Source organism: Callorhinus ursinus, unplaced genomic scaffold (assembly GCF_003265705.2).
Source record: "Callorhinus ursinus isolate GAN/ISIS: 27379988/994484 unplaced genomic scaffold, GSC_fseal_2.0 scaffold1, whole genome shotgun sequence".
In the NCBI taxonomy this organism is placed as follows: Eukaryota; Metazoa; Chordata; class Mammalia; order Carnivora; family Otariidae; genus Callorhinus; species Callorhinus ursinus.
The window spans coordinates 60,626,193-60,643,876 of NW_027397063.1; the positions used below are offsets into that span (position 1 = coordinate 60,626,193).

The following is a 17,684-nucleotide window of genomic DNA, read 5'->3' on the forward strand; positions in this document are numbered from 1 at the left end:
TTCTTCTTCTTTTTTCAATTTTTTAAAAAAGATTTTATTTATTTATTTGAGAGAGAGGGAGAGGGAGAGTGCACACACAAGTGCTCACGTACAAGCAGGTGGGGGCAGGGAAAGGCAGAGAGGAGGCAGAGGGAGAGAGAGAATCTCTAGCAGACTTCCCGCTGAGCCTGGAGCCCCTTGTGGTGCTCGATCTCATGACCCTAACATCACGACCTGAGCCAAAACCAGGAGTCGGACGCTTGACTGACTGAGTCACCCAGGTGCCCCAATTTTTGCTTTCGTAATGCATTTATTTTCTTGGTGCGAATGGGACAGGTGACACATGAATAAATATCCTTTCCCTCCTTTCTTGGGTGTATGTTTTATGCTATAAGCTCAAAGACTCTTATATTAGATTATCAAATAAACCCTTCTCAGAAATTATGGAAATGAGGTCCAACTCTTCCTGGCCTAAATACTCATAATCTGGTTCTATGAGAAAACAAGTTCTTTCCCTGGTTCTTATTCCTATTCCCAGACCAGACTAGCTTTTTTTTTTTTTTTTTTAGTTTATTTATTTAAGTAATCTCTGCATCCAACGTGGGGCTCGAACTCATGATCCCAAGATCAAGAGTCACATGCTCTACTGACTGAGCCAGCCAGGAGCCCCCAGACTAGCTCCTGACACCCCATGGAAAATAGAGGTAAAGCTGCACGTTGGGTAAGCTCACTTCATGATAGGTTTGCATTAGGTGACAGGAATGAGTGTGGGGACAGGGATACACAGTGACCTGGAGCAGTGCTGAGACAGCCAGGGAGCAGGGAGAGATGCGACCTGACCAGGCTGAAGGGCTTAAGAGACCCATGGGTCCACCAGGAGAGGCTTGAGGGCTGAGTGTATCTGAGCACAAGTTCCCTGGGCAGAGGGGACAAGCCTGGGCTGGGGAGATCATCAGACTCTTAAATGGAATTTAGGCAAACAACCCCATCAGGCTTATAGAGTTAAGAAAGTGGAGAGTCGTGGCCTGAAACAGAGGGGCTGCATCCAAACCCAGAAAAAGGAACGGACCAAGAACTCTGAAAGGCTGGATGGCAGAATGAGTCCACTTTGAGTGATTCAGAGCAAACGCGATAAAGCATTAGGTTAACTGACAGTGAGTTGGTTTCGGGAATGAGGCTATTCCTCATCTAGCTCTTTGTAACTGAACCCTAAGACCTGCTCACACTGAGATCACATTTCCCACACAAACCAACTGAGCATGCACAATGGAGTGAAGGGTACTTGTACTGAGGGGATGGACACAGGAAAGGCCACAGCATCTAAGCTTCCAGTTTGAGAAGGAGAAAACTCTGAGCCCCACATTGTGAGGGTAGAAAATGAATCCTTTTGTCTAGGAGACAGATCATGCACTTTCCATGCACACACATGAAAAAGCACAAATATTCTCCACCCATACATGTGGTACTCGATAAGCATATGCCTTTCCACATCACATCAGTAGTAATAAATGCTGATTTTCCTCATCAGTTAGGATGTTCATATGGGGGAAATGGAGCCACTACTATCAGTGGTGGAGAGGTAAGGATTTAAGCCCATTATAAGCTTAAATGGTAAATTACTGCATTTTTGCTTTAGTCAGCACACACTTTACATTGATAAGGTGGCTGAGAATAGTTGATAAAATTACCCAAAAACATTATTAAAAAGGACCATCAAAGAAAAAGTGTTCTCAAATTGATAAATTGGACTTCATCAAAATTAAAAAACCTCTATGCTTCAAAAAATGATATTGTCAGAAAAGTGAAAAGAAAACCCACAGAATGGGAGAAAATGTCCGCAAATGGAGTATCTGATAGAGGACTAGGGTCCAGACACTATAGGAAGAAACTCCTAACCGATTTTAAAATGGTCAAAAGACCTGAATAGACTTCTCCCAAAGTGAAAAGATACCCAACATCATTAGCTAGAAGATGCAAATCAAAACCACTTGGGATGCCACTTCACATCCACGAGGATGGCCATCATCAAAACAGATGATCCACAGTGAGTGCTGGGGTTGCCCCGAGGAACTGGAATGGAAAACAGTTTGATGATTCCTCAAAGGTGAAAAACAGAGCTACCCTATAACCCGGCATTTCCAAGAGAATGTAAAACACATGTCCACACGAAAACTCATACTGGAATGTATACAGTAGTATTATTCATAATAGACAAAAGGTGGGAAAGCCCCACATGTGCAAAAGCTCAATGTGGCATATGCACACAATGGAATATCAGCCATATAAAGGAATGAAGCACTGACAGAGGCTACAACAGGGATGAACCTTGAAAACGGTATGCAGAGCGAAAAACGCAGAAGGCCACAGGTCGTAGGATTTCATTCACAAACTATCTAGAATAGGCAAATCCGCAGAGACAGAAAGTAAGTTAGCGGTTGTCAGAGGCTGGGAGGAGGAGAGCATGGGGAGCGAGTGCTGAGGAGCACTGGGTTTCTTGCTGGGGTGGTGGACGCATTCTGGAATCAGTGGTGCTGGCTGCACGATTCTGTAAATATACTACTAAAAGCCACTGAATTGTGCATTTTGAATGGGCAAATTGCATAGAATGTGACTTAAATCTCCATAAAGCTGTTTAAACAAGGGGGAGGGAGAGTTGCTCTTGAGGAATGTCTAGACCTGGGGTGAGCAACCACCCCTGAGACGGTGATACTTTCACCTTCCAGAAGCTGTGTGATTGAGGCAGGTATGGGGGGCGTGGGGTGGGCTGCAGGGTACGAACGGACATGGACAGAGAAGTCCCCAAGCTGCATGTGGGAGGGGGGCCGGTGGCAAGAGCAGCTCCTGGGAGAGGTCCCAGAAAAAAAGTGGGGCTATGCACTGGAAGAATGGCCTGGGAACGACGAAAGCAGAGGGGCCCCCGGAGCGGCTCCGTTACCGTGCCACAGAAGAGCCCAAGCCTCGCAGGCCCCTCCGCCCCCCGAGGGGGGGGGGGGGGCGGGGGGGGCGGTCCTGTGAAGGGGAGACTCACTGGAGCGTTCACCACGCGGTGCCGAGGAATCCAGGCTCTCGGAGGAGGGTGAGGACAAGGACTCAGGGGCCGGCTCAGCGGAGCTCCTATCGCCCAGCGCCCCGCCACTTCCTCGAGCCTGGGGGGCAGAGGCTGGGAAGTGGGTCAAAACTGAAGCAGGCACAACTTCAGGATAGGAAGTAGAGCTTCCTGTCACATCTGCGAAGGTCTTGCTGTTGGTCAAGAACGAGTGCACCGTGCTCTCTCCACTCCTGCCCGACGGGACGGACCCGGGCACAGCCTCAGTCCGAGACACGGGGCTTCCATGCTCTGCCTCCAAGCTGCTGGCAAGCTGGTCTCCTCCCCAGGCTGGAGGGGGTCGGGGAAACAAAGGTCATGACCCGGATGTGAGAGACTCCCCAACAACCGAGACGCGAGTCCCTCCGCGAGGACCTTGTACAGTATTTATTACATGTGTAACCTGACAGGCACTTCCGTAGTTTGAATAATTATTTCGAATCTCTTCAGGGTCGATAGGATAGCAACACTAGAAGGAAGCGTTGGTGAAGGAGGGAGCTTTTAAAGAGAAAGAGGAGCTTACAGGCTTAGGTATCTTATTCTCTTTCCCCCAAAGCGGTCAAAGGACGGAGTGCGTTACATCCAACAAATATGCTGTGCCTACATACAGTGCTTGCTCAGAAGCACTCTTCTCAAGCAATTCCATTATTAATGAAGGTAATTCAAAATTTTAAGTACAGCAAACCAAAAATAAACTGGAGGGCGTACACTGAAATGAACAATGACTTTGGGGGAATATATTTCTATTTGCACGTTTTATTTGGGAGAATGATCTGTACATAAACGAACCCCCAGGCTATCTGAAAGAGCAGGCCAGCTCTCACTGAGCACAATCCCACAGGTGGTAAGAGGCCACCCACAGCACCAGCTCCAAGGCCGAGCTCTCGACTCTGCTGGGAACGGACGACAGGACCGCACCCTCACTTCTTCAACCCTCTGAGCCTCAGTTTCCTCGCCCATAAAAAAGCAGGAGGCGTGATGCCTTCTGACGAACTTCACAGTGTTCTCATAAGGATGAAAATCAAAATGTGGTATACCAGATAAAGGAGATGGCACTAGCTAAGAACACATCTTTTCCTTTTTTTTTTTTTTTTGAGATGGAAAATGGTCTTGAAGCCATCTTTGAAGACAATCCAACAGTTTTTAAATGTCCATAATAGATCAAGTGAAGATTAAATACTTACTTGGGGAATCATTTTGCCAGAATCCCACAGAGACCGTGGAAGATGTAAGGCCAAATCCATTTTCTGTGGATGGCTCGATGAATCCCCCATCCCCCGGATTCCTGATTACTTCACTATTTCTTTGCAACCCTGCCTCGAAGTGTGAAGAATGGGCTGATACTGAAGTCCGGGCAATTTCCGAGTCCTTGAGGAAACTCTCTGTCTCATTTAGAGGCCGCAGACTGATGGTTAAGGACTGGAGCATCCCTGGGACACCACTGGGGAGCGTGGTGGCAACATGCATACCCTCTGTCCGACTCGCCAAGGCACTTGGGAGAACAGTGGAGTTGTTTAGCACCTCTGTGCTTCCAGAAGCTAAAATGGAAGAAAATATGCTTTAAGACTACTCAAGGGCTTAAGAAAATCAGGGATGTATCTAGATACAAATAATGCTTATTACATTTTGTTGGATAAATCTAGATGATGTGGACCTAAATACAGATAAACACATCCGACATTCTCTCTTCACGGGCTCTGATTCTCATAGAGCTAAGCAGAGAAGCGGTAAGGTCCTGCACCAAGCACAATGGAAAGCTTTGGCTCTAGCTGAAAGGAAGATGGAAGAAAGCCTCTAGACATTCTTTGCCTTGGTTTTTATAGAGGAAGGAAAAAACTTCTGCTCTGGAATTCCAGCTTAGAGATTATACAGGGATAGGCCATTGTGATAAGGTACGGGCTTTTGTTTTGTTTTATTTTAGTAATATAACCCTTTTGTTCAAATGCCATTATAGATTAAAACCCATATATATAAATGAATAAAAGTAAGGTGTTTCCAGAAGCCCAGCCCCCAGGTCACCCCTGGGGAGGCCAGGGCTCTGCAGACCACAGTGGGAATAATACTAGCCTAGAGCAATCATTCCGGGCCTTGTCCCCGTCAAGGATTCTATATTCTTTATTATTCCCACCTCATGGCCACGTAAACCTGATGTTTTGAAAGACTATTAACCGAACCACATTTAAGAAGTAACAGAACTTCTAGTCAGCAGGAGATGCTCAATGTTACCCCCACTGATTTATTTAATTCCATCCAAAAGTGAACAGGCTCCATTATTATAGTCAGCCTCATTAGGCTTTGGAGACCGGCTCTCAAGCTTACGTACGACCGCAGTGGACCCCTGGGAGATCAAGAACTCCAGGTAGGGAACACTTTTTCTGATGAAAAGGATGGCAGACATTGGATTAATTGTCAAGAACCTCAAAAATTGATGTATAGGCCATTTTGGTAAAAATATGCAGTCTGTTCCACAGAAGTAAGGTGGCTTGCTGATGGCTCTCTTCCACAAAGGACTCTCCAAAGAACACCCTGAGAACCGGCCTCCGGAAGGGCACACTGACGTCCTCATTCCAAACAGGAATAAACAGGAAAGCATGGTGAGTGGGAAGAAACATGGCCGGCAAGATCCAAAGGCAAGAAAAAACATTTTTCTTTTTAAGCCAAAAATAATAAAAAGTACTCTATTCCTTTTATAATGAAAGGTTTCAAGCTGTTATTTATGACCTAGAAAGGGAAGAATTAAGTTCTCATTATAAATGGTCCCTTAAAGGGGCGCCTGAGTGGCTCAGTCGGTTGAGTGCCCGACTCTTGGTTTTGGTTCTGGACCTGATCTCAGGGTCACAAGACTGAGCCCCACATCAGGCTCCATGCTCAGTGAAGAGTTTGCTTGAGATTCTTTCCCCCTTCCTTCTCCCTCTCCCTCTGCTCCTCCCCCTGCTTGCACTCTCTCTCTAAAATGGATAAATAAAATCTTAAAAAAAAAAAAGGTCCCTTGGGGCGCCTGGGTGGCTCAGTCATTAAGCATCTGCCTTCGGCTCAGGTCATGATCCCAGGGTCCTGGGATCGAGCCCCGCATCGGGCTTCCTGCTCAGCAGGAGGCCTGCTTCTCCCTCTCCCACTCCCCCCTGCTTGTGTTCCTGCTCTCACTATCTCTCTCTCTCTCTAATAGATAAATAAATAAAATCTTAAAAAAAAAGGTCCCTTGAAGACCAGTCCTGTGTGCAGTTGTGACCAAAAGCACAAATAAATACCAAATATAATTAGAGAGAGAGTGAGCACAGGAAACACAAAGGTTCCTCTTATTCTTGTACAAACCATGGAACCAGCTATACCTAGAACACAGCCTACAGCCCCGCTCACTGGGCCTTAAGGAAAGCAAAATGAAGACGCAAGCAATCCACACAACTAGTAATTGAAACAAAAAAAATAGACTGGACCCCAAAATAGAGTCCTAGCCTATTTAAACACACCCTTACTTAAAAACCAAACAAATAAAAATCCATTAGTATAAAAAAAGGAATGCAGAATATAGATATGCCTCAAATCCTCACTAACCACTTAGCTTCTCAGGCCTAATGTCATTAGAGTCATCATCTAAATCTGCCAACTTACAACCTCATCAGTTGCTGGGTGCTCTTTCAAAGCACTTTTATTCCTAGCCAACTGCATTATTTCATCGATTCACTATACAGTGACAGTTATATTGGACTCAGCCTGAATACCTGTATAGCAAATCAATGGCCACAGAAATACAGTTACAGAAGTCACAAACACCGAAAACCACAAAAGGACAATGGCTATGTTGTCCCTGACCAAGACTCTGTGGAACACTGCTTCATCATCTCACAGTCAATATTAAAAGCTGCCATTTACCGACCAAGTACAATGTGCCAGTATCTTACATACAACCTTATATGTTGTGCTAAGTAAGTACTTGATATACATAATCTCACTGAATCCTCACAGTAAAGCTATGAAGTAGTGAATACTTCTATACAAGTGGTACCTCTTAACAAAAGGAGAGAATGGTTGGTCAAACTCATCTGTAGTCACCACTTATACTGTTCTCCCTGCTGAATGTCTAGGGGGAAATTTACCATGTTTCTAATCAATGGGCCAGCAATATGGGTTACTTAATAACTGCTGTCCCTTGCTCATTTCTACCCTTGAAGCACCCATTCAAAAATGGGAAGACCATCCATTTGGGAGCAGAAACAAGCCAAGTTCCCTAATCTTTATAACAGGAGGTAGAAAGAATGCCCGCCCATCTGGTAAAAGTATATGGGTCACTCTCCAATCCCAACACAAAATGCTGGAACCTCAGGCATGCAGTGAATGTTCAACCTTGGCTTGACTGCTGTCCAGAACCTGCCAAAAATCTACTTGAAGCAGCTGATAGTTGAGAAAGATATGCTAAAGCTACAATCTCCTGAGTTATTTATCCTCTCTTCCTTTACAAAGTGAAATCACCACAAAGCAATTTACCTGGACCACATTGGCTCAGCTACCCATAGAAATACTTTCATGAGTTGAGATCCATTATTACATCCTGAGCTCCTACTGAGAATCTATATAAAATATCGCCTTTTAAAGAACATTAGCACAATTCCCTCAAAACAGCAATTGGCGGCATTTTCTACTACGATTCTCAGCATTCCTTACATAAACAGTCATCTTAGAATTCACGGCCTGCAACACACTCATGCCTATGGATGAAATTGTATGCTTACTTTATCTGACAATGGTCTCACGCCCCACCCAGTTTCCCTTTGTGCCCTGGTTTCCAGGAAGCTCAGGACTAAATTTAGTGCTCAACTGTAGCCATTCTCACACAATTCAACATATACTTATCTCTTTCTGCCTTCAAAAGAGAACTTTTTCCCTGTTAGTTGCTTTATTTTTCCCCCAATGATCAAATAGTACATGGTCCTTACGGAACATACAGAAAGGACAGAAAGATATAAAGCAGCAAGAAAAATAATTTCAAATGGCTTCTGATCTCTTTTTTAAAAATCTGATTTAGCGGTCTGGGCCTATACCTGCTTTAAGGCATACATTCCTGGCATATGATTTATTTTGGGGAGCGGGGAAAGCCTGGCTAGCCCGGCCTCAGATGAGGTTGTGCTGCATGCCTGTTTCTTTGTAGCACAGTGAGGAGGGACAGGAGCACAGAGTACCAAGGCTGGATGTGTTTGGAATAACAGAGGTTGGGGCTGGAAAGGATCTTTAGGATCATCTGGTCTAATCCTTTCATGTTTCTCCTAGGGAGCCTCATCCTCCCCAGGCCAGGCTCCCGGTGGCCATGCAAAAGCTCACTTTGAGGGGAGCACAGCTCATCTGACTGGTCTAAGTGTCAGCACTTTCGCTGGGTCACATTTACTGGTGGATGGAGTGTCCAAGTGTCAACAGGCGCCCCCCACCCCGCCCCCCACTTTGCTTCCCTTCTACGGAGTGTGAGCTGGGCAAGGCGCCTCCAGGTCTGCCTGGGGCAAGGGCTGCCGGCTCTCAGTGCTCACACTGTCAGGCTCAGGCAGAGATAGTAAGGTCTCGGGATCTAGATTTAAAAGGGCGGGTAGGAGGCATACCAGAGCTCTGGTTAGCAGGTGAGCAGTTACTAGCCCCGCTTTAAAAGTAAAAGCAGAACTGTGTTTCCCATGTGACTTCAGGTCTCTGCAGGGAGGGGGCAGGCTGGCAGGCTAGACCCATATGGGTCATTTAACATTCCCTCATTTAACAGCACCTTGAGCCCCAGCATCTAGTTTTTGGAAGCACCTAACTCCTGGCTAGCCAGGCCTCACATGAGGGAGGTGGGCCTCGACCTAGCACAGAATACCCAGGTCAGTAAAAAGGAAGAGAAATGCTCAGTGAAAGATTCAAGGAGTAGGAAAGATACGGCAGAACTCTTCAAAAACTAAAAGTATAAGTATAAGGTTCTAAAAGGACAAATGCTCAAGGAACTTGAGGGCCAACTAACTTTTTTAATGTTGAAAAATCTAGGTGACAACAGAACCAAGTCCAGTAAAGTTAGAAACATAGGCTGATTTTCAAAATACAAACCACAGTAGTGGGTTGAGTTTAAATTATAAATATTAAATGACCTTGACCAGAATGAAAGTGTAGCTTCCTAGAAAATGCTTCCTTTCTACCATTTAGTAAAGTTGGTTGTAAATCACTGAGCCACAGAACTTTGAAGCAAGAAATAGGCTCATAGCTTTTATCCAATCTAACCAATGTTTAAGAATAATCTTAAAAGGAATCTCCAAAAACATGAATCATAAGTTATATACATACCTAGTCAGCAGAAACTGTATACAGAGTACATAAAGGAGGAATTGGCTGCTTTAAATAGGCATTCCAAAAAGGACGTCCAGGTTCATGCTTTGGTGACATAAACCCAAACCTCTGGTCTTTCAAAGTATCCCTAAATCCCCGACCTATGAAAATTTGGAAATGGCAATTTAGGAAGCAACCTAACCTCTATTTCCAAGAATATTTCCAGCCTTCTCTGTCCTGCTTCCTCAGGCATGTGGACGAAAACACACACAGCATGCACGGACTCTGAATAAAACTCAGAGGAGAGAAAAGGCAGGCAGAGTGTCCAGCATTCTCTTTGGCCCGTGGCTGGAGGAGCCTTGTGATATTGGGGCACATGCCAATCCCCATTACTTACCAACTGTACCTTGTGCTGGGATGGCAGGGGACCTGAGAGAAGTGACAGACACAGCCTGTGTCCTTGAGAGGATCACAGTCCCTCTGGGTAGACGGGTGCTGGATACCCTAAGGGACGTGGTCGACAGCACGGAGGCTTGGAGGGCTGAGAATGGGCTTGCTGGAACGGAATGCCTGTGTGGGGCCTTAGCTGATGACTAGATGCTGAAGATGCTCTCTGCCGAGAGGCGAGTCCTCCACCGCCGCAGCCTTGCAAACACCGGCACTGTGGGTTTGTTGTTTTTTTAATGATACCTAGAAAAATGCCTATCTATGCTATCTTTGCCATTGCAAGAAACGATTTTGCAGTGATGAAGAAACACAAATCTAACTCCTAATCAAATGACACAACGCTCACAATTTCACTCACGCCAGAGCATGGCCTCTTGTGCAAGGAGACACACCAACAACACTGCGCGCACGTGGGCCAAGGGGGAACAAGCAGGGGATGGTGGACACAAAGGGCCTAGAGCAGCCACCAGACCAACTCTTAAGTTCCTCTTTACGCAGTTAAATACATTGTACAGATGGTACTTCTGCCCCCAAATACTTCACATTTGTCCTTACTGTCTTTTCCCCTCAGGCCCCTCAGGCCCCCTCATCCCCGTGACAGGGATGTTACTAGCAAGCTGTGCGCATCTCCTGCTTCTATTCTGGACGGCTTCCGCGAGGGAGGCTGAATAGGGACACTCACCCGAGGAGGGCTCTGAGGGAGGGGAGTAAGCCGGTGTCCTGGAGAAAGGCAGCCAGGAGAACGCCGGTCCTGAGGCGTTCCTCTTCCCTTCTCCTACCTCCAGAGCAGGAAGAGGGGACTGGCCTAAAAGCCAAGTAGCAGCCACTTGGCTGTGCATGGTCACTTCTTCTGGGAGCCCCTTTCCTCTCACCAGGGCATCCGGGGATGTTGTGCTCTCCGCGTGCGAAGGGGCAGTTCTTCCTTCGGACCTTGAGCTGGGTGGCAAGTGAGGCGTTCCCAAGGCTGAAAGCAGATGGCAACGATTACAGTCCCACCAGCAGAATTCCAAATGTCTGAGTAACGGCTAGTGGGCTCACCTCTGACCTCTCTGAGGAGAAATGAGGAGCAATTATTCATTCTGTGAAAAATTCACTCCTGAATGGGAGATGGCAAACCAAGACAAAGCCTGTGTTTAGATCTCCCCAACAAAGACAGCATTTGTAGCGGTCAAGTTATTACAAAAGGGGCACAATGAAGCTAAGTATCAGACGATATGGAACTAAAGATCCGATTCTGATCACCATGACTCGTCACTCACATTCCACAAAGCTGGCCTCAGAATTGACCTGAAGTCAATATAAACAAAATTTCTAATATCTGCATGACCAACACACCCAGGCAGCATCCTGTGCAGTTCTAAGCTCTCTGTCCATCACTCATGAGTGGAACATAAAATACTGTCACTTGTACTCTTTATAGAATTGAGTCCCTCAACCCGACCTTCCGGAACTAGCTCATGAGACCATGGGGTCATCTTTGATGGCTTCATCCTCTACTTTTAGGCTGTTACCAAGTTGTATCTATTTTCCTTTGTGAAGAGTCTTTACCAATCCCTTCCTCTCTGCCCCTGAGGGCACCAGGCCATGGGTCTTAGCACCCGGCATCTGCCTGGGTGGTCCCCCTGACTCTGCCCCATCTCCCATCCCAGAGGTCTTCTACCTGCCTGCCAGCTGAATCTTCCCCAAATTCGCTTTGATCATGTCACTGCCTTGTTCAAAAACCTTTGGTGACTCTTCCTAACACACCAGATCTAAACTGCCTGGTTTTCAAAGTCCTCCATGACTGCCCCTAACCCCACCCACACAACTGTCCTCTCCTCCATGTGTGACCAACACCCTCCCCATGGGAAGCTGCTGGCCTTCCCGCCCCACAAAGAGACCAAGCTTCTCTTCTTTCCTCACACGGTCTGTGCATCCCACTCCTCAGCTACCCTTCCCACCTTGCTCAGATACACAGAGAGCCTCAAATCCCAACTCTAAAACCTATTAGCTGTTTGACCTAAACACCTCAGATTAATTAACTTCCCTACCTCCAGTTTCCAAATTCCTAAAAGGAGGATAATGTGACCTCATTGGCTTGCTGTGAGAATTGAGGGAACAGATGTGTTGGTATGGAGTAGGTACCTAATTGGTGCCAGTTTTCTTTGTCTTCCCTTCCTCAGTCAAATCTTGCCCATCTAGCCCCAGCCCCTCTTGAAACCTTTTGCGAAAAGTGCCAAGCCACTGAGCTGTGCAGGTTGACGCAGAAACCACCACTGGAGCGACGTGCACACAGACACAGGTGTACGGCCCACTGGACCAGACCCAGTACCTCTGAGACTGTGGTGTGTGGCACGGTCACTGGTGTCGCTGGGATTCAGTCTGGCCACGGAATGTCAATTCCGTGGGGCTGCTCAGGCCTCCAGGCAAATCTGCACCCTCACGTGGTCTACACTGCTAACTCAGTTAATCACAGCGTGCCACATTGGGAGTCAAAGCCACAGGTCTGACCCACAGCCCAGGACCCTTGGATGGGCACCGGGGCTCAGGCTGGGAAAGAGAGAGACACAGAAACTTCGTTTTCCAGGAGGGGACATACATGCATGAAACGGGCCATCACTGGCACCTCACCTATGGTGATGCTCTGGGAAGTCAGAGCTGTTGCTGGGTCAGCCCCGATGGGGGAAATGGTGAAATTTGTCTTCCCGGAAGAGTCGTTTCTTCCTCCAGCATCTGCTGCTTCAGTTTGTGGAGCAAAGTTTTCTGGAGCATCTGAAGAAGTGTGGTTCTTTCTGGGGGTCTGAGTCCTCACACCCTCCTTGGAGACCACTGTGGAAAAGTCCATTTGGTTCTGATCAAAGGTGACGTTTTCTATGTGGGATTCAGTGTTACTTTCTGGCCAACTGTTTCTTTCGGCAGCTGAAACACAAGAAAATGGATCAGTGAGAACTTGCTGGCTTCTGAAAGAGAAGGAAACCTTCAGAAAAGCCAGGAGCAGATGTATCAATAAAGAAGTGGATTCAGGTCGAATAATTTCATCTTTCTTTTTTTTCCCCACGGGAATTATTCTGACAATGCAGTGGGAGAAATTATGAAGCAACAATACCAGGTAGGACTGCATTTTACAGGAAGTAGAATAAATGATGAAAACCACTAGAAGGAGACTGGTGTGGGGCTCAGGGGCGAGCATCTGAAGCTTAGGCGTCTGGGCAGGCTCAGAGAGGGGCGTGGGGGGTGCAGGTCAGGTGTGAGCGCAGGGAAGGAAACACTTCCAAGTGTCAAGGTTGTGAACTGTGTTTTCTGTGTGGTAGGAGGGTAAAAGCTAGCAGCTCTCCACCCTGACACCTACTCTTGCTGGCAGCGGGTGGGGGTGGGGACGTGCATAATTCTGGAACACCTGTGAAGGATTTGGCCATATTATCAAAACCTTAGAATATAAACAGGTTTGAGGCAGTGATTCCGTTTTCTTTGACTATTCATGCTAAGGAAATACTCAAGTATGTGGACAATTTAGCTGCACTGATATTCATGAGGTCATTGCTTATAATAGCGAAGAAGGAAGGAAGGAAGGAACAAACAAAACTGAAAATCTGCAGTAGGCGATCAATTAAACGAGTTGCAGTATATCTATATGAAAGGACGGTCTGAGGTATTAGAATAATGTTGTAACATAAAATAAAGATATTCTACAAGTATTATTGAATTAAAACAACAGGTTTCAAAATAGAATTGACTATGATGTCATTTTGTTTAAAAAAAAAAAAAAAGAAGGGCCATCATGTATGTGTGTGTGCCAAACACTGATCGATGTAAGCTCTCGACGTGCCCTCATTTGCTCAATCTCGCCCAACGCTGAGGTGGGGGCTCTCATTCTCCCCACTTTGCACGGGAGGCAGAGGAGGCGCAGGGGTTCATGCTCCCTGCCCAAGTCACCAGGCAGCCTGCTCCCTGCCCAGGTCCCTGAGCTCTAACGGTACCCAGTGGGCAGGACAAAGCGCATTGCAGGAAATCTTCCAGTTTCCCCTCATGTCCCGTGCAGGGGTGCCAAGGAAAGGGTGCTCACTTGTATGGACTGTCGTTTGACATTTATAAATCAGGGATATTTTGAAGTGATCATTTTCTGCCATACTGCCCAAGATGGTGGCAAAGAGAACAGTGGTTAAAAATGTTGGGATCCTGTAAAAGTTGTGGGGAAACTGGGCACAGAGGTTAATCATTGGTGGTGTCAAGTGCCATTTGTCAAGGCAGGGGGTTCAGAGTCAGAGCAGGTAGGTGGGACGCCCGAGTCCAACCCAAGAAGGCTGTCTGGCTACTCTGACAACGTGTGCACATGACCCAGAAATGGCTTGGAAGCCGGAGCCCGCCACTGCCGGGGTGCTAGCTCCTGAAGATCACACCAAAAGAACATTCTAAGAGCCATTTCCCCAGATATCTAAACTAATATGGCAGTGAATATGAAATACATGTGCTAATTGGAGGGCACGGAGTTTAACGAGTTTCTAGAGAAAGCATTGAGGACAAGGACCATTTAAAGTTATTGCCGATTATGTGGCTCCTTTAAAAACCTATTTTTATTTTCCTCATTTGGGAATGATATTTCCCTTTCTGCCTAGGATCAGGGGCTGTGGGCACTGTTGAGAAAACCTCTGTGGGAATGAATGAAGTCACCTCTATCTGTATGAGTCAGGCAAAGTTGGCCAACCATCTGACCAGTAGAGGCTACAGGCTAAACCAACGTTTTGGGCTCAAAATATCACACACACAACATACACACACACTTTCCCAAAAGGAACAAGTTATCTTCTAGATCAGCACTGTCTAAGAGATGTATAAAGACACAAATGCAAGCCACATATGTAACTTTATTTTAAAAAGTTACAGGTGAAATTAATTTTAATAAATATTTTACATACCCTGACATATTTAAAACAGTAGCATTTCAATATGTAATTGATATAAAAATTACTGAGATACTTTGCCTTCTTTTTCTGGTATTACACCTGTAAAACCCAGAGTATTATTCTAGCTGTATTTCAAGAGCACAATAGCCACCCGTGGCTAATGGCTACAATACTGGACAATGCAGTTCTAGGTCAGTGGTTCTCAGCATTTCCGCACTCTGGTCCCCTCCTACCAGAAGTGTGGCTCACTTATTGGGGTCTGGGGGGGTGATTTTAAAATCTTCCATAAGAGATTCTGACAAACTTTCCTAAGGGAACCCTTTTCTCCCCAAATCCCTTGAGAATTGCTGTTTTCAAGCCTCCTATTCTGTTTCCTGTAACTGATAATTAACAGAAACTTCCTGAAGGGGGAGGGAAGTTGCCCAGGCATCTGGGCTCCTCTGGAGCCCTGCCCCAGACAGGCCAGGCCCACATTCAGCTGGCAATGGGATATGGAGGGGTGTTTCCAGGGGCAGCCGCCAAGTCCGTAAGTTTAACTTGAGACTCCTGGGTTACGGAGACCAGAGACCCACCCATACAGCATGTTCCCTTTGTTCTTCCTATTTGAGCTGCAAGGCAAGCTGGCCTCCAGAGAGAAGGTGCAAGGGTTTGAGGATGCTTTCTCTCTCCTCGGGCACAGTGAGAGACACTAGTCTCTTAAAAGAAGTCAGAATAAAAGTGATTGTGGAGAGGTAGAAAGGACTCAAAACCCATACCCTAAAGCTGGTAAACATGAGCAGAGGATGAAAATGAATTTCACTCAATTACAGGCTTAAGATGAGTGTGAGATTTGGCTGTTGTTGAGCCTCTCGGGCTCATATGGCTGTGTCTCTGAGGAAGCAGCAACATGCCCTTCTTCAAGGAACTGGGAACGTCCTTAGTCAGCTCAAGGAATTCCACTACAGCCCGCAGAAGGAACAGAAGGGCCACATAAAGACAAGACGTGGTTAGAATTGAACCACACAGTCTCCCTGGACGGTTGGCTAAAGATGGAAGAAAGAAAAAAATGTGCACTATAAACAAAAGAGAAAGGCAGACAATAGTCTTGCACTGTCCCAAATAACCCTGCCACTACAAACTAAATATGCTAAATAATGTATTTTTTTAAAGATTTTATTTATTTGAGAAAGAGAGAGAATCAGAGATAGAAAGCACGAGAGGGAAGAGGGTCAGAGGGAGAAGCAGACTCCCTGCTGAGCAGGAAACCCGATGTGGGACTCGATCCCGGGACTCCAGGATCATGACCTGAGCGGAAGGCAGTCGCTTAACCAACTGAGCCACCCAGGCGCCCTAAATAATGTATTTCTTAAAAAAATATTTCTAAATGCATTGCTGAGTTGGCAAGTAAAGAATCAAATCTTCTAAGACCAAACATGAGCCAAGAGCTGGAATTCAGAGAAGTGAGCTAATTCCAGAGCCGGCAGCTGCCCTGGGGCACCTGCTCAACTTCTGTGACCCTGAACTTCTGTTCTGATTTACCATGAGAATATAGGAGATAGGAGACAAAACTCTTAAGGAGAGAGTCTGAGAGGAAACTTTTTTTTTAATTTCTTTGAATTTTTAAGACTATTTTTTTTTAAAGATTTTATTTATTTATTTGACAGAAAGGGAGAACACAAGCAGGGGGAGCAGCAGAGGGAGAAGAAGGCTTTCCACTGAGCAGAGAGCCCAACGTGGGGCTCGATCCCAGAACCCTGGGATCATGACCTGAAGCAAAGGTAAATGCCTAACCAACTGAGCCACCCAGGCACCCCAAGGAAACTCTTGTATAAACCTGGGACCGGGGCTATACCATATCTATAAGGCACATAGAAAAAAAATCTGCCCTGCAGAATGGGACAGCAGAGAAAAGTGGTCTTTTGATCTTGGTTTTAGGTAAAGGAAAGTAAATCTCACTCAAGAATTTGAAACCATAAAGGGAGCCCACACGTGGGTGTACAGCATGAATTCACAATGCGTGTGGTCTAAACCTCAAGCCAAGGATATATTTTAAAATTGGTCCTGAACTTTGTGAATATACTAAAACCACTAAATTATATACTTTAAAAGGGTGAATTTTATGGTATGTAAATTGTATCTCAAATACACATCAAGTATGCGCACACATATACCTCATTAATGGGAAGGAAAAGTGGTTCTGATATACAGTGTTTCCTGCTTGGCAGAAATAAATGTGAATGCTCTCTAAATGAACATACCTTCAATCCAATTTTATCATTTATTGATACAATTCTAAGGAATAAGAGATCAATCACCATCAAAAGGCACAAAATATATAAGGAAAAAAAGGCATCAATGGCCAAAAGCCAGCAACCTAGATAAGCAAAGACTTCAAATATTGGAATTATCAGTAAAAGAATGTAAGTATATAAAAATACATGAAAAGGAATAAGAAACTGAAAATGAGAGAGAGACTATGAATAATGGCCAAAAGATATGAAAGAACTCTAAATGGAAATTCTAGAAATGAATAAATTACAATAACTGAAATTAGGAAACTCAACAGATTCAATAGGACTGAAAAAGAACTAATAATTACAAGACAGATCATGAGAGAATGCCCAGATGATATAAAAAGAAAATACGAAAAAGAGATGAAGAGACAAGGAAGATAGAGTGAGAAAGTCTAACATATATATAACTGGAGTTCTTGGTGGAGAAGAGAGAAATAGCAATATTCAAAAAGGTAATGGCTAAGAATTTTCCAGAATGGATAAATATGAATCAAGTAAACCAAGGAAGCCCAACAAATCCTTAGGAGACTAAATAAAACAAAAATATAAACCCACATCATAGTCAAACTGCAGAAAACCACAGACAAAAGTATGTCTTAAAAACAACCAGAGGGGAGGGGCATGTGGGTGGCTCAGTCCGTTAAGTGTCCGACTCTCGATCTCACCTTAGGTCTTGATCTCAGGGTTGTGAGTTCAATTCCCGTGTTGGGCTCCATGCTAGATATGGAGCCCTACTTAAAAAACAAAAAA

General features: G+C 45.4%; 1 protein-coding gene across 1 annotated transcript in view; it reads right to left on the minus strand.

Annotated features, from left to right (window-relative positions):
- Positions 1–17,684, minus strand: part of HEG1 (heart development protein with EGF like domains 1) — a 95,054-nt gene that overhangs the window by 51,663 nt on the left and 25,707 nt on the right. Inside the window, exons 3-6 of the mRNA XM_025875586.2 lie at positions 12,392–12,679; positions 10,464–10,745; positions 4,249–4,602; positions 3,008–3,355 (exon numbers count right to left, since the gene is read on the minus strand). Coding sequence (XP_025731371.2) covers positions 3,008–3,355; positions 4,249–4,602; positions 10,464–10,745; positions 12,392–12,679 — 1,272 coding nt within the window. The remainder of the gene's footprint in view (positions 1–3,007; positions 3,356–4,248; positions 4,603–10,463; positions 10,746–12,391; positions 12,680–17,684) is intronic.